Source organism: Zalophus californianus, chromosome 5 (assembly GCF_009762305.2).
Source record: "Zalophus californianus isolate mZalCal1 chromosome 5, mZalCal1.pri.v2, whole genome shotgun sequence".
Lineage (NCBI taxonomy): Eukaryota > Metazoa > Chordata > Mammalia > Carnivora > Otariidae > Zalophus > Zalophus californianus.
The window spans coordinates 121,334,619-121,356,861 of NC_045599.1; the positions used below are offsets into that span (position 1 = coordinate 121,334,619).

The 22,243-nt window shown below is 39.4% G+C and overlaps 1 protein-coding gene across 2 annotated transcripts in view; it reads left to right on the forward strand.

The window, feature by feature from the left end:
- OXCT1 (3-oxoacid CoA-transferase 1) overlaps positions 1–13,049 on the forward strand; it is a 128,268-nt gene extending 115,219 nt beyond the window's left edge. Inside the window, exons 14-15 of one of the 2 annotated variants that reach the window (XM_027606090.2) lie at positions 5,628–5,729; positions 10,559–13,049. In XM_027606090.2, coding sequence (XP_027461891.1) covers positions 5,628–5,729; positions 10,559–10,600 — 144 coding nt within the window. In that variant the 3' untranslated portion in view covers positions 10,601–13,049. The remainder of the gene's footprint in view (positions 1–5,627; positions 5,730–10,558) is intronic. The other variant, XM_027606089.2, reaches the window with a different exon arrangement.
- The last annotated feature ends 9,194 nt before the right edge of the window (positions 13,050–22,243 follow it).

The window sequence follows — 22,243 nt, forward strand, 5'->3', positions numbered from 1 at the left end:
AATGTTGGTTAATGGTACAACTGGAAACTGCTTAGATCTGAGAGCAGCCTCAATGACAGTTGTCTATAGTCATTTTTCTGACCCAGATTTGAACCTAGAATGTTAGAATGACGTAAATCTCAGAAGTGAGCTAGGAGGGTGTCGTTTTGATTCAATATCTTGGTGAAAGCAAAAAACAAAATTACCTGTATCAGGGTTGGTTTGTTTGGATGCTCTTCCTTTTGCTGAGAGCTGTAGGGATGGCATCCTGCTATTAACCTGGTTTGCTGCCCCTCACTGAGTGTGGTAAGCACCCTAAAGCAGCCCTGTGAGGGGGAGGTTCATAATACCTTACAAAGCCACATTTTAAACAGCATTCTGTTCTAAATGGTGCCTTCCCCTAGGACCGTTTATGCAGAATTCCATTAAGATGACTTGTAGAGAATAGAGGTTGGATAAAAGGGCAGAATATTTTATTTCACCATTTATTCCCTGAGTCTTACCACTTCTTGAACCCCTCCAAAACTGTGGTGACAGGGCTTATTGAAAAGAATCCATTACTTTGAAAATAAAGACAAAGCGGTCCTCGATCCTGTTTTCTTTAAGAAAGTGGTAGACCTTGGAAGGATAATTCCAGCAGCATTTCCCCCTTGATCTTTGTCTTCTAAGTAAGCCCTCTCCCTGGGCCATGCACACTCTGTCCTTGCTCTTACCAGCTCAGTGCTCTTACCTGCAAGACCTTCCACGTGACTCTGCCTCCCCAAATCCTCTCCATCCTTTAAGCCTAATGCAGTTTCCATTTTTGTAATCTCAGCACTCATGGCTTCATCCTTCAAAGGATGCACCATTCCTTTTGGCACCTGTTATCTTACACCTACATTTCCTTATGATAGAACATATTATTTAACTTTACTGCCATTTTTAAAAACTTGTATATCCTTTCTTCCCGTCCACATTATTGTTTTATACATTTATTCATTTAATAAGCATTTTGTGAGCATTTTGTCTGAACTAGAGTATTATTCCCAATAGTGTGTTACAGAAAAGAGGAGAACAGTCCCTGCCCCAAGGGAGCACATTCAGGAGGGCTAGACACCCAGGCTCCAGCAGGACCCACAGTTAGAGTAATACATGTGATAAAGACCATGGTAGTGATACATGCTGGATGGTGAGTTAGGAACGTAGAGAGAGGCTGCCTAACAGCCTGGGGAGATGTCAGGAAAGCTTCTAATGGTATCAAATACAAACCTTTCTTTCTTTTTGTTTTTAAGATTTATTTATTTATTTTTAGAGAGCAGGTGGGGAGGGAGGGGCAGAGGGAGAGGGAGAAAGAAACTTCAGCAGGCTCTACACTGAATGCAGAGCCTGATGCAGGGCTCGATCTCACGACCCTGAGATCTCAACCTGAGCCGAAACCAAGAGTCGGATGCTTAATTGACTACACCACCCAAGCATTCCAAATATAAACTTTTTGTGTTTTGCAAGGCATTTCACAGATTCTACCTTTTCTCCTCCAGTCTCTGTTTCTCTTTCCACCTTTATATTCTCCCCACTTCAGCTGCATTGAAATGCTGTGAATTATGTTGTCTTCCGCACCCCCCCCCCCGTGTTCTTCTGGGACTTTGCACATCCTGTTTCTCTCCCTGGAATACTCTTCCCACCATTTTCATCTGGCTAATACCCACTCATTTTTTTTATGTCTCAGCTCTATGTTTCCTTCTCAGGCAAATCTTCCCTACCTCTCCACAAGTCTTCTGGGTGCTTCTCTGAATCCTAGTATATACCCTAACTCAACACTGACCACTGTATTGAAATAACCTCTGAACTCTGCCTGTCTCACTCATTACTGTTTATCCAGGACTCTGCATGGTATTTGCCCATACACAGTGAATGCTTGTTGAATAAATGTACTGCACTTCTCTTGATGAGAAAGTTGATAGATGAGTGATGAGTCTTGAAAGGTAAGTAGGGGTGTACAAGTGAGAATAAGACCAAAGAGGCCCTTCTACGCAAAGGAAAGAAAATAGGCAGAGTCATGGTGGAATTATAAAATAAGCTGCCTACCCAAGGACCTGCCAGTGGAACAGTTTAGAGTGAGGGCAGGACCAGACTCCAAAGACTACAGTTGGAAAGACAGTGAAGGGCTAAGTCATAAAGGAATGTGGGGGTGCCTGGGTGGCTCTGTCAGTTGAACCTCCAACTCTTGATTTCTGTTCAGGTCATGATCTCAGGGCTGTGAGATGGAGCCCCCGGTAGGGCTCCTCCCTGAGTGTGGAGCCTGCTTTGAGATACTCTTCCCTCTCTCTCTGTCCGTCCCCCCACCCCTACTCGTCTGTGCATGTGCACACACACACTTGCTTTCTCTCTTAAAAATGAATGAATGAATGACTGTGAATGCCTTGTTAAGAAATTTGGGTTTTATCTGGAAGGTAGTTGGGAGCCCTTCAATGATTTTAGATTGATTAGATTTGCATTTTAAAAAAACAACGTAGCTTTTATGCAGAGTCGGGGGAGAAGAGATGAGACAGTCCAGTTAGAAGACTCCTGCGGTGATGTAGGCCAGAAATATCAGGTCCACGGGACAGAAGGACGGATTTGAGAGGCCCAGATGGACTCAACCTAGCTAGATGACGCAGTGGATATGACTGCTAAAGCAGAGGTGCTTCCTCAGAGTTCCTAATGAAGCCTAGACTGTAGGAGGAGACGGGAAGGAGCAGTGGGAGGTAGGAAAAGAATGGGTTCAGTTTGGACACACTCAGTTTGATATTCCTGAATATGGTAACATCCTGAACATCCGGTCAGAGATTTTTTTTTTAAGATTTTATTTATTTGAGAGACAGAGAGTGCATGAACGGCAGTGGGGGTGGGGTGCAGAGGGAGAAGCAGATTCCCTGCCGAGCGGGGAACCTGATGCGATGACTACGCTGGGCTGGATCCCAGGACCCTGAGATCAGGATCTGAGCAGAAGGCAGACGCTTAACCGACTGAGCCACCCAGGCGCCCCTCCAGTCAGAGATTTCTGATAAACAATTAGAGATGTGGATCTGGAGCTCAGAGGGAAGTCAGGATTGGACTAAACTTGTGGAAGTCATTAGCATATGGCGGTAATTGGAGCCTTTACTGGAGATGACAGCAAAAAATGGGCAAAGTGAAAGGCAGCTGTGGAACCTCAGGGAAGGGAATGGTGCATGTTTACCCCTGTGCTCTAGATATAGTAGGTACTCAATACATCTCTTTTGAAAGAGTGAATGAGAATGCAGTGCCATTAAGGGCAATGAATGTGTTCAGCCCTGCCATGGCAGATACGGGACTAGAATTCCATTTTCAACTTCTAAGGAAAATTCCATTGGTTTGCCATTTGAAAGAGGCTTTGGGGATGTTTTGACCCTGATTTCCTAGTTCCGTGCTGCTAGAATGAGATTGCGAAAGATGCTTTCCTTGCCAGCAGCTGGGTATGATTAACTGCTTTGTCTGTAATGTAGTCTCCCGTTTTTATCAAGGTTTTGTTTATACTGCTAAATGAAAATCTTCCTAAATATTTCAAAAGTAAATTTCCTTCATTTTAATAATAGATGCTTGGCTTTCTAGTATATGACCTTGAGAGCTAATTAGGGTTTGATAAAGGTGTTAAAAGTTTTTAAAAGCAGTAAGTCAGTTTGCCATAGATCTTCTCACCCTGATCACTGAAGCCTTATATTCATGGTATCACAGTTATCTTCTCCTCAGATCCCTTCCCTGCCTATTCTTAATAACACAATCTGGAGTTTTTTATTTGTTCCATTTTGATAAATTTATAGTTCCATTTTTGCAGGGGAAAGAAAATCAGTATGAATAATGCTTGACACATTTTCTGCAAAGCAAAAGTATCCACTTAAAAACATCTTTAAGTTGTCATTTTGGAATTAAATAATCTAATGCAGCATACAGACATTCCTAAATGACCATTTTCTTTCCTCTCAAAACACATATTTCTGCTGAAAAAAGTTTTTTTTAGGAATATTTTTTGTGCAAACAAAAAGGAAGTTTGCCAGAACATTTCCTCCACCAGGTTATCTGTGAATTTATCAGAGAATGCAGGTATCACTGGTCCTCTTAATGTTTTGCTCATGGGGAAAAAAAATCAGTTAACTGGAAACAAGCATTTCGGGTCTTTGAGTTCACACACAGGTGACAATAAGTTAAGCTATTAAAGGGAAAGAACTTGGAGGTATGGTGCCCCTGCTGTGTCTTAGGCATGATGCCAGGTGCTCAGAGTATGTTTATTTTATTTGTCCTGTATAACAATCTTGGGAAGTGGGGTTTTTTGATATCCACGTATACATGCAAAGACAGGTTCACCAAAGACCGCTTAGCTAGCATGTTGCAGAGCTGGCATTCCAGTTCAGCTTGAGAGCCAGGATTCTTTTCCTTTACATGTGGCTGTTCTTCATATTAGCCTTCTAAGCCGGAGTGTATTTAAAATGGCAGTTTAAGGTTTGATTTCCAAGCTAGCTGAAAATCAAGATCAGCCTGCGAATAATAGTTGAATGCAAGGTAAATCTGGAGGACGGGAGGGATATAGGAAACGTAAGTCTGGGTAAAAGGAAACTAGCTGTGGAAGCTGAGAGTGGGAAAAGTGTCGTTGCTCTGGAGGACAACTTGTAGACCCAGCGAGTGACAGAGGGAAGCAGTTTGGGGCTCTTATGGTTAGAGTGTCCTATCCATAGACAGCCTAATCTGCCATGAGCCAAGTGAGCCTCCTGACGCTGAAGCTTCCCGGCAGAGCCCCAGTGACCATCTCAGAAGAATGTTTTCCTGAGTGGGAGGTTATATTAAATGACTTTGTCGGTCCCTTCCACTCAGGTTGTCATATTGCCAGTTGTAACAGCAGGTGTCCTAAATCAGATACAACATGTTGAGGTCACACTATACCATTTGGCACTACCATCACCTGGTGTTACCAACCAGTGTTGTAAAGGAATGTTTAGAGTGGGAGGTTAGCCTTCTCATGCTTGTCCCAAGCACAAGCATCTTCATTTGAGTGCGTATCAGAGGGAGATTCTCATGCTATCCTCTCGCACCTGTGTGTCTTCACAGGACTTAGAGGGAAAGTTTTAATGCTTACCTGGGGGTCTTTCAGGATCAGGACTACGATCCCTTTATAGTTACTTGTAGGCACTTCTGAATGCCTGCCTTCTTTTATTTCTTGTAATTTTTTACCCAGCAGCGTTGATCCGCTTTCCCTACCGTCCTTGTGCATTCACCTTCCAAATTTCTCCTCCCTCCCTACTTTTCTGCATTCCTTTCTCTCTTCAAATCATCATTATTCATCTAATTGAAATTTTGACCCAGAAGTGTTAGACCTAACTAAAGGAAAGTAGTTTAAAAAAAAACAACTGGTTACAAAGGTGGCAAGTGCCATCAGTAGTCAACACTCATTTATTTTCTGGCATCAACAGTGCTCCATAGCTAATTGCCGATTAGGGAGCTGGCATTTATTCTCACCAAAAGGTAATCGTTAGAGTTGACATTTTCTCATTGCTGATTTTCGGAGTCTTTTGTCCTGGGTCTTGTCTCTCCTTTAAGAACTTGAGAGGTTATTTCTGTTTCATGTTATAAAATAATTACCGTGATAGAAATTGTCATTGTTGTTTTCTTGATTCTGACAGGCTGTATTTGATGTGGACAACAAGAAAGGACTGACTCTGATTGAACTCTGGGAAGGCCTGACCGTGGATGACATAAAAAAGAGCACTGGGTGTGATTTTGCAGTAAGTGTTTCTGTGAACAAATCCAGCCACTTGTCCTATATCATGAGCTTGATTAATGGGTGTTTACAGGACATGAACCATTAATTTGTGATCATTTTTGGAGTTGACCTTTACAGAGAACAGGAGTGAAAAGGGAGGGTGCCTTCAGATGAGAGCAGGTGGGAGCAGGAGCAGGCTCTGACTCACGGCCAGCTTTTGGCTCAGGAGTCAGAAGCAGGAGGGGGAGGAACCCCCAGAAGTGGCTGGAAGCAGAAGGTGGAGCTTGAACTCTAAGCTACTTTCTGTAAAGTCCCTAACAGTCCTTTGTTCTTGGTTACCTGTCAGCTGTGGCTAGACTAAATTGACTCAAAAATGTGAGCCACACACGGAGAAATGATACTGCCTTGTTTTAAACCCAGCTATGATTTATGGCTTTCTCTTTGATTAACTTTGATGCCTGGTAATTCCATCCATGGAACATATTAGAATGATGAGCTCTGACACTGAGTTAGTCACAAAATAGGTGTATCCTGCATTTAAAGAAAAACCCGGTGCATAAAAACTGAGACTTATAAAGGACATAAACATCAGGGGAGTATACATTTAAGAAACCCACAAATCTCTTTTTTAAAAGAAGGAGAATAGTACTGTAATATAAATAATCATCCTTTAATGTTAAGTGCTTGTTAATGAATCACCGATCACCTACCTAATGGGAGTTGAGAGGATGGCTCAGTCCATTGGAAATTAATCAAAAGTAAAGGGGAGGGGCGCCTGGGTGGCTCAGTTGTTGGGCATCTGCCTTCGGCTCGGGTCATGATCCCAGAGTCCTGGGATCGAGCCCCGCATCAGGCTCCCTGTTCGGCGGGAAGCCTGCTTCTCCCTCTCCCATTCCCCCTGCTTGTGTTCCTTCTCTCGCTGTGTTTCTCTTTGTCAAATAAAAAAAAAAAAAAAAAAAAAAAAATCTAAATAAAAAAAAGTAAAGGGGAAATGTCTCTGAAGAACTGAAGGAAAAGAATGTGCCTCTCACCTTTTTAAGAAGGGATCTAGTTAAAATGAAATATATTTATAATGGGAAGAAATTTGAAGCTACCCATCCTAGAGAAAGCAATTTAACAAAACTTATTCAATAAGTCATGCATATATTTCATAGACTTCTTTCTTAGGTACTACCTCTTGGCTGGTACCTATTGGTGCATAACAAATTCCTGTAAAAACAATTTTGCTGCATAATTCATTATCCACATAGAACTGTTTCTGGTACTATATGAGGGTCTTTGTCTATTAACCTTTTTTGGATTTCCCTTTGGAAAAAAGAAGCCTGTCAGCAGTACCTCGCACAAAAAGCACATCTTTAATTAGCTTTTCAATAACCTTTAACTATTTAGTATATTTGCTTTTATCAATTCTAGTGATAAAAGCAAACAATTCTTCTTGTGTATCAGCTCTTCTTTGTATTTTTACCCTATGTGGATAAGTTAACCTCTTTATCAGGTAACAATTTTGAGATCCACATCATGTTCAGTTCTTTGCTACAAAAGAGAATATGCAAAGAAAGGACCCTTATCTATTTTTTTTTTCTTTCATGTAGGTAAGTCAGGATGAAAAAGGTGGAGTTTTACTGTTTTTGCCCTTTTTTTTTAAGTGCTAGTTTCCATGTCTCAGTGCACTGAAAAATACCTCTGTGGTTTTTGTTTTATTAGCATATCACTCCTCCTTCTCTTTTGACATTAACATGTGATCGATCTTGTTCCCTCCAAATTAGGGTGTTGAGATAAAATATTAATTTGTATGTTAATGTTGTCCAAAAATGAAAAGGTGTGGTAGCAACTGAACCATCTCAACAAAAGAACTCACTTTTGAGGATCTGGTGATCAATGGCATCCCTTTAGACCCTGACAAATGAAATCACATATAGCAGATTATTTTTCTGTAATTCTAGGGACTGGAATGCTCTAATTAATAACATGTTCTGTTTAATAGCTGGGTTATCAATAAAATACATGTAGTCATAAAAGCACATTGAGGATAACATTTCTTGATCGTTCAGAAGGTATTTCATGTCATACTCTAGAAGCTATTCCATGTGGTTATTACTGCATAGGTAGCATTTTACTCTATATGTGACTTCATGTAAGTTAGTCAAAATTTCTTCTTGAGAAAAGGCCCACTCAGTCTTCACTGTACATCTGGAAATACGCATTCTAGAAGGGAATAGTCAGACAGCCAGGTTGTTGCATAATAAGAAAGGGTAAAAACATAGGTCAGAATAATTTTGAAAATGTGTTGGCTAACATTTTCTCATATGAAAGCTCTGACCAGCTAATGAAAATGTCAGATTTCTGTATATCACTCCATGTGTTACTGCCAGTTACTTGACGGGCCGAGGTAGAAAGAAAAGGAGAAATCCCACCACTTAAATTGCATTATCTCCAAAGTCTCTTTTTCCACTGAGTAGTTAATTCAAACAGTTATATTCATTTCTTTCTTTTCTGATGCATGCTTATGTTACATAAAATAGTTTTTTCTTTACCATATATGTCTGTGGGCCCTTTTTGAAACAGAATATTTCCTTCTGTTTTTATTTTTTAATTAAAATTTTTTTAAAATTTGAGTCCCTATTTGAACATCATGTGGTAAAATAAACTTCCAGAGGTCATTAGTCATCCGTGACTATTTATTAAACATCCAGTTGTGTCCCATATTGAGTTATGAAATGTGAATAAAATAGAACAAATTGGTATAGTTCCTACTCCCAAGGGCCTTGGTCTTATTCTCCAGGCAGGAATACACCTAAACCACCAGTGGCAAAAATTAAATAAGAATACTGCTTTTTTATATGTTTGCAGTGAAATCTGAAAGAAGCCAACTGTAGATATTCTTTGCTAAGTTGAATAAATGTATACTCAATATCTATTATGAACTGGCATTATACCAGAATTAAACAGTATACAGTTGGGATTTCAGTGGACTGGGAAAACAAATAGTTGGCTTATCTTCTACACTTAAATCATATAATCTTATATCACCCTGTAGATCACCTTGGCAGGATAATCTGCTTCAGCTTGCATGGGCTTAAGATGTTGATGAGACTGTGAGAGAATAGGATGAAAAATAGTAGTTTAGTAGATGTTTTTCATTACAAAAATAGGCCAGGTCAATCTGCATAAAGCTTTTTCTTTTTTCATAGAAGTCAGAGTCCATATTGAAGATATAAATGATAGTTAGAGCCCCAAACAGGGTCGATATGCCAAGGAAAATGATCATATGTTTAGTTTATAAAATTAAGGTGTCCAGTTTCCTTTTAAAGGAAATGCTACAAATCCTCTATTGAATGTGATCTTTCCCCACCCCCCAACAAAGTTTTATTTCATTAAATTATTTCTACAGATGCTCTGTTGTTTAAAAAAAGAAAATGGATTGTTTGTGAGACACACTTTCTAAATACACAGAGCCCATATGTCTTTTATTCTTTTCAGTAGAGTTGAAGATCTATGCACATGTGGGCTGTGATTTTTTCTATTTATTATATGTCTATTATTTTGTCTATTATTATATATCTGCTCTTGGAACTGGCAAGTCTGAATGAGCTGTCATTTATTTTAAGCTATATACGAAGCCATACTGATCCTTTTTATTCTGATCATGTCATTCTTTTAGTAGAAAAATGGAAAAGGGGGCATTAACTCTTCACATTATGAAGAGTTAATACAGAAACAATTTAAAAATGAACTAAAAATATTTAACCTCATCAAAGCCAAATAATTGCCTACTCCTTCTATTTTTAATACTGTCTTAACCTGTATTAAAACCTTTTTTCTAGTTCTTTGAAGCTTATTTAATCTTTGATTCATTCATTTGTTCATTAATTTAACAAAATATGAACTGTTTATTCTGGAAGGCAAAATGAGAGCTAGGCCCACTTCCATCGGTTCATTCTTGAGGGGCTCAAAAAGTCATCTAGATTTCAGTATGCCCTACTGTGCTTTCTGTGGGCACTGTTACTTACTAGGACTCAATGCATATTTGCCAGATTGAATGAAGACATCTGGACCTGGCATTACACTCTGAAAGATCAGTCAAAATTAAGCCAAACCACTTAAATTTTGGTTAGGTTTCTTCTTCTGCCAGCTCTACCGTTAAAGGTAGAGCTGTCCTCATTTTTCTCTGCTTCACGACTTCTAGGGAATGCATGTCCTAGGGAATTCTGTACATTGAACATAATTATGGTCAATTTTTAATATTTTTAATGCTCTTACCTCCTTTTTTAAGATGACTTGGAATCTTTTTACTGCCTTTAGATCATTTCCATTTCTCATTATGAAATTTCGGATAAAATTTGTCGTTGATCATACTTACCTGCGTTAATATGTATCCAGTTAATCCAAAGACTACATTGTCTCTTAACAAAAGTGTGAATTGACTAGACTTATTTTGACCATTGTGAGACTTGAGCCTTACTCTGTGTCTCTGTTTTGAGTAGTCTCAGAGGCATCAGTCTCAGAGCTCAGTGATCGATTCAGTAGAGAGCTTGGTTATCTGAACCCTCTATTGTCTCTGTCTGCTCTTCCTCCACCCCCTCTCTGTTGCAAGTCTTAATGATCCTTAATTTAGGAGCTATCATGTGCAAGAAGGTTGAGAATTACTAAATACACAAAATGTAAACAGAAAAGAGTTTTCTGTCTTGTTGGTTTAGAATGGAAAATAATGAGGAAACTAGGTGAGGTCCATGGTAAGCCTGTTTGGTACCAACATCATTCAAGTCTGGAGATGTTTATACCATTAGTTTTGTTTGTTTGTTTGTTTGTTTTTACAATTTGGTCATTTTTTTCCTCTCTTTCTTTTACCAGGTTTCACCAAAACTCATGCCAATGCGACAGATCACAACTTGAAATGTGGAATAGACATTTGTCCTAGGCTGTGTGTTTTTCATTTTAATCACATAGTTCATTGAAAGGATATCAGTAATCATAATTGTGTATCTCATGAGCAGTTTTTGACTAGTTTTCTTCAAGCATTTTACACTGCATGCAGCCATATAGACTTTGTTCTCTCAAGTGTGCTATGACATTTTAGTGAAAGACAAAAAAAATATAAATGATTATCTTTGTTTTATAAGTGCTGAGAAGGCTTATCTTTACAGTTGGTGCTCACATTGGATTTATCTTTATCATTTGTGATAGGTACACTAAATTGTACCAAGATGGGCCCTTAGGAAGACTTTCATTGAAGAATGAGGGAGAAAAATAACTCCACCCAGAGTATGCCCAAGGCAGCATTGTACTGGTCCTGAATGATACATGAATTTTGAGTAGGAGAAATGCTGTCTTAATGATTATGTTTTTCTTTTGGCCTCCCCTGACTTTTCTTTTGGAGCCTCTGATTTTGTGATTGTATCTTGTTTCCCTAAAACACCCCTTCTCCTCCCACACTTTCTATAACTAAATAGGTGCTCAATAAGGCAAACAGGAACATCTCCGTATGGGAGAAGTAAGTGGTTCATGGGAGAGACCAAGGAGTGTAGGGTTTATTGGTGCTGACGTCCCACAAAGAAGTTGCCTTTATAAACCAACCATCTGTGCTTTGCCAAAGACTAAGGTTTATTCTGAGAAGGGGGTTGTAAACCTAATTGATCTAGTCAGTTTTCTCATTTTAAAATAATGCAGTATTTCTGTGTATCCAGAGGGGTCCCTAAGAGGCTTTCTCTATGTTATTGAGGCCCAGTGGGCTACTTGCACAAGACCTCCTCTTACGCCACAAGGGGCTGTGGGATAATTTATCATGAATCCAGTCACAATGACAACAGAATTTAAATTCTTTCTTTTCAGGCTTTGTTATTTCTGTTCAGAAAAGTTTTTAAATATTGAATGCCCTTTACTACAGAACACTGTTCTTTCTTCTGCCCAGGCTACTTCCTTGAATAAAGTACTTTTAATTCAGCTTTATCCAAATAGAGGAAAAACTGATGAGCAAGTCCAGATTTGAAGAGCAGTGAACTTTTATTATTAGAAAATAAACATGATGGGGGCACCTGGGTGGCTCAGTCGTTAAGGTTCTGCCTTCGGCTCAGGTCATGATCCCAGGGTCCTGGGATCGAGCCCCACATCGGGCTCCCCGCTCAGCGGGAAGCCTGCTTCTCCCTCTCACACTCCCCCTGCTTGTGTTCCCTCTCTCGCTGTGTCTCTCTCTGACAAATAAATAAAATCTTTAAGAAGAAAAAAGAAAGAAACATGATGGAGTAGTTTTTGTAAGGAACTTGTCTTCAGAGGTGTCCTCCTCACCACCCAGTTGCCCCAGGGGATATACTAAGCATCCTGGGTATCAAATGGGAGAAAAGTCCAGGCACCCTAAAGACAGGTCAGACAGCTGTCCTCCAGATAGAGGTAGACACATATACAGCGCAATATATCATTGCTCTGGCACCAGATATAGGAATTTATGCATATTTTTAGGTGACAGTTATCATTTAAACTCACTTTTTCTTCAGGTACAACTACGATTGTGTCATGTATTAGAGGGAGGAGAGAGGCTTTTTTGGTATCACACTCTCTATCTAAAATAGTCTTAACTGGTTGGCTGCAGGATTGAAAGCACATTTTCCCAGTACTGATAAAAAGGACTCTTCTGGGGCACCTGGGTAGCTCAGTTGTTAAGCGGCTGCCTTCGGCTCAGGTCATGATCCCAGGATCCTGGGATCGAGCCCCGCATCGGGCTCCCTGCTGAGCGGGAAGCCTGCTTCTCCCTCTCCCACTCCCCCTGCTTGTGTTCCCTCTCTTGCTGTGTGTCTCTCTGTCAAATAAAATCTTAAAAAAAAAAAAAAAATGGACTCTTATGGAATTTGTGAGGTCCAGAGAATAATACATATCTGTTAGAATTATATTTTGGAAAAATGTATGTTATTGATGGTTGCTATATTTGCAGACTTAGTTACTTATCATTCCAGTCCATTACTTTAGGATAATGTGATTCTAAGAATGTTCCCAACTTTGAGTGGCAAAACCTAAGTAGATGACTTTATATTCTTGATTAAAGAGTGCCATGGATATTAAACACATTAAGAAATAGTGTAAATAATTTAAACTGTTACAGATCGCTGTGATTGTCCTTTTTCTTGTTTGAGAATGATGTGACCAGTCATGGGAATAATATACTAGAGATTGGGTGGAAAGACCAACAATAAATAGTTCACATACTTTACTGCTTCTAATCAAGTTGTTGCTTTTCTTTTTATCTTACCAAAGAACAGATACCGTTTTTCATGAAGGAACAAATGTTTACCTAAGTGAATTCTGATTTTACTCCTTGTCAAGCCAATCATTTATCTATAAAAATGGACTACCCCAGACTTCATGTGTTAATATGTATTTTTTTGCTTTTATCTTACATTCTTTTAGGATATACATACATTAAGTGCTTCCCGATGGTGTGTAGAGTTTGCTTGCATTTTGAAGTGGCTCTGGTATAGTCTGCCCAGCATCTGTGTTGTTCCTCTGGTAACAGACTCATCCCCTGGCCACGGGGTTGGGTGTGTGCTCAGATTATGCCTTTTTTGATCGCTCTCCTTTGTCCACAGTTATACCCAGGGTGGGCTTATGACCCAGGATATACCAGTAAGGTTATTTCTCCCATGTTTAAAAACTGGAGATGAAAGAGAAGCTAACTTTCTTATTCCTCTCTAGTCACTACGCAATAAAATGTGAGTCTGGAACCAACGCCCCCTTTTCCCCCTTCTCTTTCTCTCTCTCTCTCTCTCTCTCTCTCTCTCTCTCTCTCTCACACACCCACACACACACACACACACACACACACACACACACACACACCCACACACACCCTACCAGCTGAGGTCCAGTTAGGCAGAAAGAAGCTGAAACACAAGCACATGGAGTTGTAAGTAAGGAGCATCCTAGTGGTATTTGGGTTCTTGGTTCTCAGTATGCCTAAGGCCAGTTTCCCTCCAGCCATACTTGTGTATGAGCCCAAAGTCTCTCATTTCACTTGGGCTGGGTTTTGTGGGTCTTTGTCATCTGCAACCAAAGTATGAATTATAACTCTTTTTTGTAACTCTTGAGTCTTGGGAGGGATTTGGTCAGCAGAAGTGTATATTAGTGGGGTGCCTGGGTGGCTCAGTTGTTAAGCGACTGCCTTCGGCTCAGGTCATGATCCCAGGGTCCTGGCATCGAGCCCCACATTGGGCTCCCTGCTGGGCGGAAAGCCTGCTTCTCCCTCTCCCACTCCCCCTGCTTGTGTTCCCTCTCGCTGTGTGTGTCTCTGACAAATAAATAAAATCTTAAATAAATAAATAAATAAAGTGCATATTAGTAAAACTGCTTGTAGCTGGGCCCATAGAACACATATAAGAGCATTTATAGATGTTACCAGTGGGTAGGAAGATTGTGGGTAGAGATTTTCTTTTTCTTACAATGTCAGTATATTAAACACAACTTTGAAAATTATTCCAGTGGAAGTATAGGCAGAGATTTATTCAGTGGGTGGGTTTCTTAGCACTAATCTTTTTCACCCAGGGTGTGATCTTCATGCTTTCACCATGGTTCTGTAAGGTATAGTTAATATATCTGTAAAATTAACACATAACAATATTAATTAGTACATTGAAAAATGTAAAAATACAGATCTTTTTTTGTGTGTGTGTCATAATATAACCTTGGGACAGAATTGTTTCTGTCCTTTTATTTGCTAATATCTACAGTGCCTTCTCACCTAAGACCATGCTAAATATCAAAGTGGGTTTAAGCATAAATATCACTAGATGTCATGTGATCTGTATGCATGTCTGTGTGGCATGCAGTTGAATTCTCTTGTTTCCATTATGTCTGTGTAAAATCATCCAAAGATACCCTTTATGGACCGTGCAGCAAGTCCCAAGAGAGTGATGCCTACACCAGTCCAGGTAACTAATTAATAAGACAGTTCCTTCCCTCAAAACCATAATCAAACAAAAATGATATTTGGCTTTAGAGGCTAAATATGCTTAATTATCATGGTCATTATTACATATAATGGGGCGTTACTCTTGGATGGTCCACTTAGAAATGACCTCAGGCAGCTTTCCTGGTCCTTCTGTCGCATGACCCACACTGAGTCCATAGGAAACACTCCTGTTTCCACTGATAAACTATAGGAGCCCTGGTATCCAACATAGTCATTTTATTTCTTTGGCTCATTCCTAGGCATCCTATCTCTTACCCTTTAAAGTTTTCAGAAGGAAATCAGACGCCAGTCCAGAAGCTCACATAAACTCTGATGTTCCCTTTGAAGCCTTTCCCTCTTGATCTGGCCACAGGAGGTAGCATCGCCCATCTAGCCTTCTTGGCATTAGAGTGTCCAACATCTTCTTCCAGATTTTCTCCATAAATGCTCCTCTAATTTCCAGTTTCCAAGCTTTGTATGCACTCGGTGTGGGTAAGAGTTTAAGAGTCGTCTAACTGGTTCTCAGCCAAATACTGCTTCAAAATGTGTGCATAGTGGCCTCACGGGAATGTAATATACATCGTGTGTGTGTGCGCGTGCGTGCATGTGCTTGCTCATGCGTATGTGTGTTTAATGTCTTGTATATTTCTGTAACAACTCCATGATTTGTCCATGGTAGGTTTCCAAATATGTATATTGAATCAATTTACTAGTTGAAAACATGAGGTGATAGTAGGCCAGGCTTAAGGATTTCCCTCAGGCAAGTAACTAGGTAAGACCTCTAAGGAAGAGATAGGAAAAGAAAGGGAAAGACACAGGAGGTGGAATCTAGAAACTGCAACAAAGGAATACAGAGGCCTGTGATAATCACATTTGTTTAGCATTTCATAATTTACAAATCACCTAAAAATACTAGCTAGCTAATTTCATTTTCAACGTAATCTTCCAGGGAGACATTACTACCACCATTAAAATTAACTTCATTAGTCTGAGAGAAGTAATGTCCATCAATTCTTTAATCAAATTAGCCTATCAAAGCTAATGTTGGGTTTTGCCAAGGTAGTTAATGAGATGTGAATTAAATCACCTGAATAGAACTAGATTTGTTGCTCTCTGGTAAGCTATAAAATAGAGAGTCCAAAACCTTTAAACCTAATGGGACAGATCTTGGAGCTTTGTTCTCCCTGTCCACACAGCTCTTGTGTATAACCGAGTTTATAAGGAAATGTGTAGAAGTCAAAATAAAAAGGATAATGGCACCCACCAAATAAACTGTTCCTGTGGAAGACTTGAAATTACTGAGTTTGCTCATATGAAAGGCCCTATGTAGGCAACCACAGGTAAAAATGCTCAGCTGACGTCAACAGGAGGGGCTGATGGGCATTGCTTCATTTCTGTGACTAAACACCTTTCTGAAATTTGTTTTCCTTGTCATTAACCTTTACCCATATTCAAAGTCAGAGTTGTGGCTCAGACCCATTCAGCTGAACTCCAGAGATGAGGTTGAAATTGGCAGCCTGAAAATAAATGTCATTGGTGACATAAAGAGCGTATCACTCAGTGAGATTTAGTGCCATTTCCTTCACTGGGGAAGAAAAGGTCCATGGAAAGAAGAAAATTGGTCAGAGTCCTGGAGCCTGTGGAGCTATTGGGGGTGGGTGTGGGGATGGGAAGACATTAGGGCCATCAAGACACGTACCATGTGAGAATATCTGTTACTACCCTCTCTTTGAATATTAGTTGCCATCAATTTTTTATTGTAAGAATATTTAACATGAGATCTACCCTCTTAACAAATTATTGTTAACTGTAGGTGCAGTGTAATACAGCAGATCTCTAGAACTTATCTTACATAATTGAAACTTATACTGATTGAACAGCAACGCTTCATTTCCCCCTTGCCCCAGTCCCTGGCAGCCCCCATTCTACTCCGTTTCTATGAGTCTGATTGTTTTAGATACTTCATAAAAATGTAATCATGCAATATTTGTTCTTCTGTGACTGACTTATTTCACTTGGCATAATGTCCTCTAGGTTTATACATGTTGTTGCATATGGCAGGATTTCCTCTTTTTTTTATGGCTGATTAATATTTCATTGTATGTATATACCATATTTCCTCCATTTATTTGTCAATGGACATTTAAGTGAGATTGATGGATCATGTTATTTTTAATTTTTTGAGGAATTTCCATTCCTCAAACAACTGACTGAGCCATCCAGAGCTCCTTGTTCTTTTTTTTTTTTTTTTATAATAGCTATCCTAATAGGTGTGAAGCAATACTTTATTGTGGTTTTGATTTGCATTTCCTTGGTTGAGGATGATGAACCTCTTTTCATACATCTGTTGGCAACTTGTATGTTTTCTTTAGAAAGATGGCTGTTCAAGTTCTTTGTCCATTTTTTAATTGGGTTATTTAAATTTTTGCTATTGACTCGTGGAGTTCCTTATATATATGTAGCCCCACTAGTCAATTTTTCCTTTTGTTGCATGTGTTCTTGGTGTCATATCTAAAAAAAGTCATTGCCAAGACCAATGTTCAGAAGATTTTCTCCTATGATTTCTTCTAGGAGTTTTATAGATTCAGGTCTTAAGTTTAAATCTTTAATCCACTTTGAGTTGATCTTTATGTATGATTTGAGATAAGGGTCCGAATTTGTTCTTTTGCATACAGATATCAAGTTTTCCCAACACCATTTGTTGAGACTATCCTTTCTCCATTGTGTATTTTTGACACTCTTCTTGAAGATCAGTTAACTATATATGCATGGATTTATTTCTGGGATATTCTATTCTGTTGGTCTTTATATCTGAAGGCACCATCAAACTTAAAATGCACTATGACTGCATTTGCTTTTTATAATTTATAAATTTTATTGTATACATATTAAGATTTTTTAGGCTTTCAGTCTCAGATGAGTTTGCCTAGTATTTCCTTTTTGTATTTAAAACAAAAAAGAGTTGTTAATGGATGCTTTATTCAGCTAATAGACATCATGAGCCATTAACGGCCCAAGGAAATCCACCTGTCTTGAAGTGTATACATTTACAGTCTAGGTGCTTCTCACTGATAAGGGTTCGATTTGTCCAGGGGATAGGTTAGGGGTGTGAATCAGGTCAGAAGAAGGATGGGAGGGAGCTGAGGTGCCTGCGTCAGCCTCTTCCAGAGCAGTAAGGCTGCCAAAAGATGAAGGAGCCAAGTCACTGGTAGGATGCTGTCATTTGTGAAATACTTTCCAGTTTCAGAGTTAAAATGTGGGAAAATGTTCATCTTAGAATCAGTAAATTGAAGGAGGTCATCTAAGGCCTTTCTCAATTAGCATAATGTCTTATTTAAGAATATTTTAAAGAAACATTTTATTATATTTTAAAGTATGTACAGAACTGATTACATAGGAAAAGATTCTTAGAAACCTGCTTTATGAATAGGAAAGAATTGATGATTATATTAGCGTATGTGTAAATGGTGCTTTAAAACAGTTCTTCCAAGGAGTCCGAGTGCTTATTAGGCAGTCTTTGTATCATGATTTGCCTTCCAGGTGACTCTCTGTGTCCTCCTGTCCTCCCTCCCTAACTCTTAAACTTTCCATAAACATAATTTCTATCTTAGATATAAGTTTACTCAAAATGTGGAATGTTTTCATTATTGTAATCAAAGGTGTTTAATATATCACAGATACCCAAATACATGAACAAACATAGAAGACCAAAGCATTTGAGGAGGGACTTCCATTAAATCAGTAGTATCAAACTCTATATGAGCTTGTCACAGAGAGAACTGTGGCATTTAAGATGAAATTGCTACTAAATAAATGTTTGCGTCTCCTCCCCTCCCCTCCCCACCCCCACTCAAATCAATATGTTGAAACCCCAGTCTCCATTATGATGGTATGTAGAGGTAGGGCCTTTTGGCAATAATGAGGTTTAGAGGAAGTTAGGCAGGTGGATCCTTCATGGTGGGATGAGTGCCCTCCTAAGAAGGGGGCCATGTGAGGATACAGCACGAAACCAGCCATCTGCAGATGAGGAGAAGGGCCCTCACCAGACACAGAATCTGCCAGCACCTTGATCTTGGACTTCCCAGCCTCCAGAACTGTGAAAAATAAACGTTTAATGTTTAAAACACCCGGTCTGTGGTATTTGTTATAGCAGCCTGAACTAAGACACATGTGATCAACATGGAGAATGCTCAGGAAGACAAAGAAGTTAAAAGAATCAAACTGCAGGGAAAGACTAAAGTACCTGGCATATTTAACTGAACAAGAGAAGCTAAAGGAGTGTTTAATAAGAACTTAAAGAGGTACTGTGTATAACTACTGAAGAATGCCCTAGGTCCTGGAAAGAAGAAGAAAAGGAGGGGCAAGGAATTTAATTTAGATATTAAGCAGCATTTTCTGACGGTGAGAATTTGAAGAACAGGAATTAAATTACTTACCTATCTATTTACTCATTCATTTATTAATTTATTGGTAGGAGTTGGAGGGAGAGGGACGGAAGAAGTATAGTCTGATTTAAAGGCAGTCTTAAATCTAGTTGCCTGAAATCTTGATATTCAAGGAAATTTCTGTGGGCTTTATAGTCTGGATTCTCTTTGTAGACTCACCAACTTTCTCATTATCCCAAGAAACCTACTGACATATGCTCAGCAAACTCATTGCTCAATAAATTTTTAGTGATGGGATGAATAGAGTGGATAAATTATTGAGAAAGAATCCAGTGGCGCAGGATCATAACTTTCTGATTCCAAATAATTGCAGATAAATACACAGCTGTTTTGGGATAAGACAGTAATAATTTAGGGGTCTCTTTTTATTTCTTACCTCCTCATTTTTTTTCTCTTCTTATTTTCTTTCAACATATTTTTTGAGCACTTTATCAGGGTCCAATCAGTAGACACTACATGGTGAATTGAACAGAGAAATTTTTTAAAAAGATTATTTGTCAGAGAGGGAGCACAAGCAGGGGGAATGGCAGGCAGAGGGAGAAGCAGGCTCCCCACTGAGCAGGAACCCCGATACAGGACTCGATCTCAGGACCCTGAGACCATGACCTGAGCCAAAGGCAAATGCTCAACCAACTGAGCCACGCAGGCATCCCTGAACAGAGATTTTAATTTAAAGAATTGTTAACTGTAACAGAATTTGAATATTGAGGAATTAGCTAGTAAGAAGGAGAGAGAAGTCTCAATAACATATGAATAGTAGACTTAAGGAACAGCCATAACCCCGGGTTTAAGATGGAACATCCAAGGAAGAGGCTTATAGAACTAAGATCCAGACCTTGTTGGAAAGTGCATAGCTCTGGCTCACAGATGGCAGAAAAGTCACTGTGGTGCCATGCTAGCAAAACTTGCTAGAAATCGGTCTTTGAGGAGCCAGAGGAAGTTCTAGCCAAGGGAACGCCACACTTCAGAGGTAGCCACAAAACCACGTGAGGAGATGACAGGGATGTCACTCACAGGGCAGTGTCTTGCAGCACTCCACTGCAAGGCTCCCTGAAGGTGTGCTGGGGCCAACTGCTGGCACTGGGGCTCCATTGGCCACCCCACACTGCAGGAGTCAGGAACTAGGTAAGCCAATTGTTTTGGAGTTTTGGGATTCTGGAGAAGCTGTTTGCTGCAGGGGCTGGACAGTAGAAAACAGTGAGCTGCAGGACCCTGACAAGAGCGGTACATCCACTGGGAGGAAAAACCTCTTCCTCTTCAAGTGTCTCTTCAGAAAGTTCTGTTGACAAAGCTTAACGTCATGCTAGTTGGCAAAGGAGTGCTGTTTGCAGGGTCTACTCACATCTTGGAGAAGACAGTGAAGGATGCATTTGGAGTTGAAAAGCAATAAATTGATAGCTGACATAAGTACCTGCTGTAAGCCAGCAGTGTGCTAGGTTTTAGGGATATAGCAATATGAATGTAGAGAAATAGCTTTTAATAAAATAATAACACTTAAGAGTAAATTTATAATTGTGCTGAGTTTCCCGTTTCTATGAAGGAAAAGTATGTGGACCATGAAAGACTGTTTAGAGGGGTCTTGAAGTTAGATTTCATACTTGCCTCTGTTCAGCACATCCTTAAATATACCACAGGTTGTTCAATAAAATGTGTAACCATGTTTAGAAAAAAGCTAAAGTGACTCTTAACAATCAAAACCAAAACAACCCACAAAACAGAGAGATCAAGTAATTCATGAATTATTGTGATCTGTACAAAATCAGGAGGAATTCTGCCACAAACAATGTAGTACTCCTGGTAAGGAGCAGTTGGAGGACAAAAATTAACCATCATTTATGTTTGGTTTAAGAAAATCTGAGTTTAAAGTTTCAGTGAGATAATAGTTATTGAAAAGATATGAACTAGAACAATGCTAGTCCAGAATAAGGAGCATACCACTCAATGGCTATTGTAGTCATTTGATTTGGGATGTTTTATCTTGAAAGGATATTACATAGATGTAATCTGTTCTGGGGAGGGGTCAGTGAAATACTGTGGTGACTCAGGAAATGCAGCAATGAGAACGTTGCTGACCAAACTGAGCCAGCTGTGTTTTCCAGAAAAGAAGCAATTGTGAAATGACCTCATTGTCGTATAGTATCATGGAAAAGCAGAAATGTTCCAAGAACAGCTGAGTTTGTGGTAGAACTGGACATCTTTACAAAAGTTAACTCAGGCATAAACTTAGAAGTCATGTTCTGTTGGGAGGAGGGGAAAAATGAGGGCTTAAAGTCAGAGTCCTGTACATAGAGTAGATGCATATGTTTATCTCCTATGACTTTCCATTTAATAAGGAAACATCTTTTTCATTTTATCAGGACCATAGCAAAAAGATTTATCTACCTGTATATATATAGAACAGGGATGTGTAGTCCAGAAGAAGAGTAATTCAATAAAATAAAATAATAAAAATAATAAAACTTTCCAAGAGGTACACCTGCCTAATTGATCATGTTCTGAGAGCATGAATTTGTTTTTCAACAAGAAGAAAGCACTTGAACCTTTGCCCTGTCATCAACTTACGTCCTCCAGCTTATGACTTGACCTCATCAAGAAAGGTATTCATGGTGGAGTTACATGACAAGGATTTGGTTTAAAATACTCTGGCAAAAGCGTCTGCAAAAGCTCAGGTCATGATCTCATGGCCCTGGGATGGAGCCCCGCATCAGGCTCCCTGCTCAGCGGAGAGTCTGCTTCTCTCTCTCTCCCTCTGTCCCTCCCCCATGCTTGTGCGCTTGCTCACTCTCTCTCTCTCTCTCAAATAAATAAAATCTTAAAAAAAAACCTAAAAATTGGGAAAGAGATAATAGATGGCAAAATTTGGGTAATTATTGAAGCTGGGGATGATTGGTACATGAGAGTTCATTATACTATCACTTTAGTGTATGAAATTTTTCATATCAAAAAGGTTTTCAAAGGAAAACCTGAAATGAATATCTATTTCAGCATCCTTATAATAACTACAGTTTTGAAAAAGGAGATACAAAGGAGTGTTGTTTGCAGGGTCCACTCCCATTATCTTGGAGAAGACAGTGAAGTGTGCATTTGAAGTTGAAAGACAATAAATTGATAGCTGACATAAGTACCTGCTGTAAGCCAGCAGTGTGCTAGGTTCTAGGG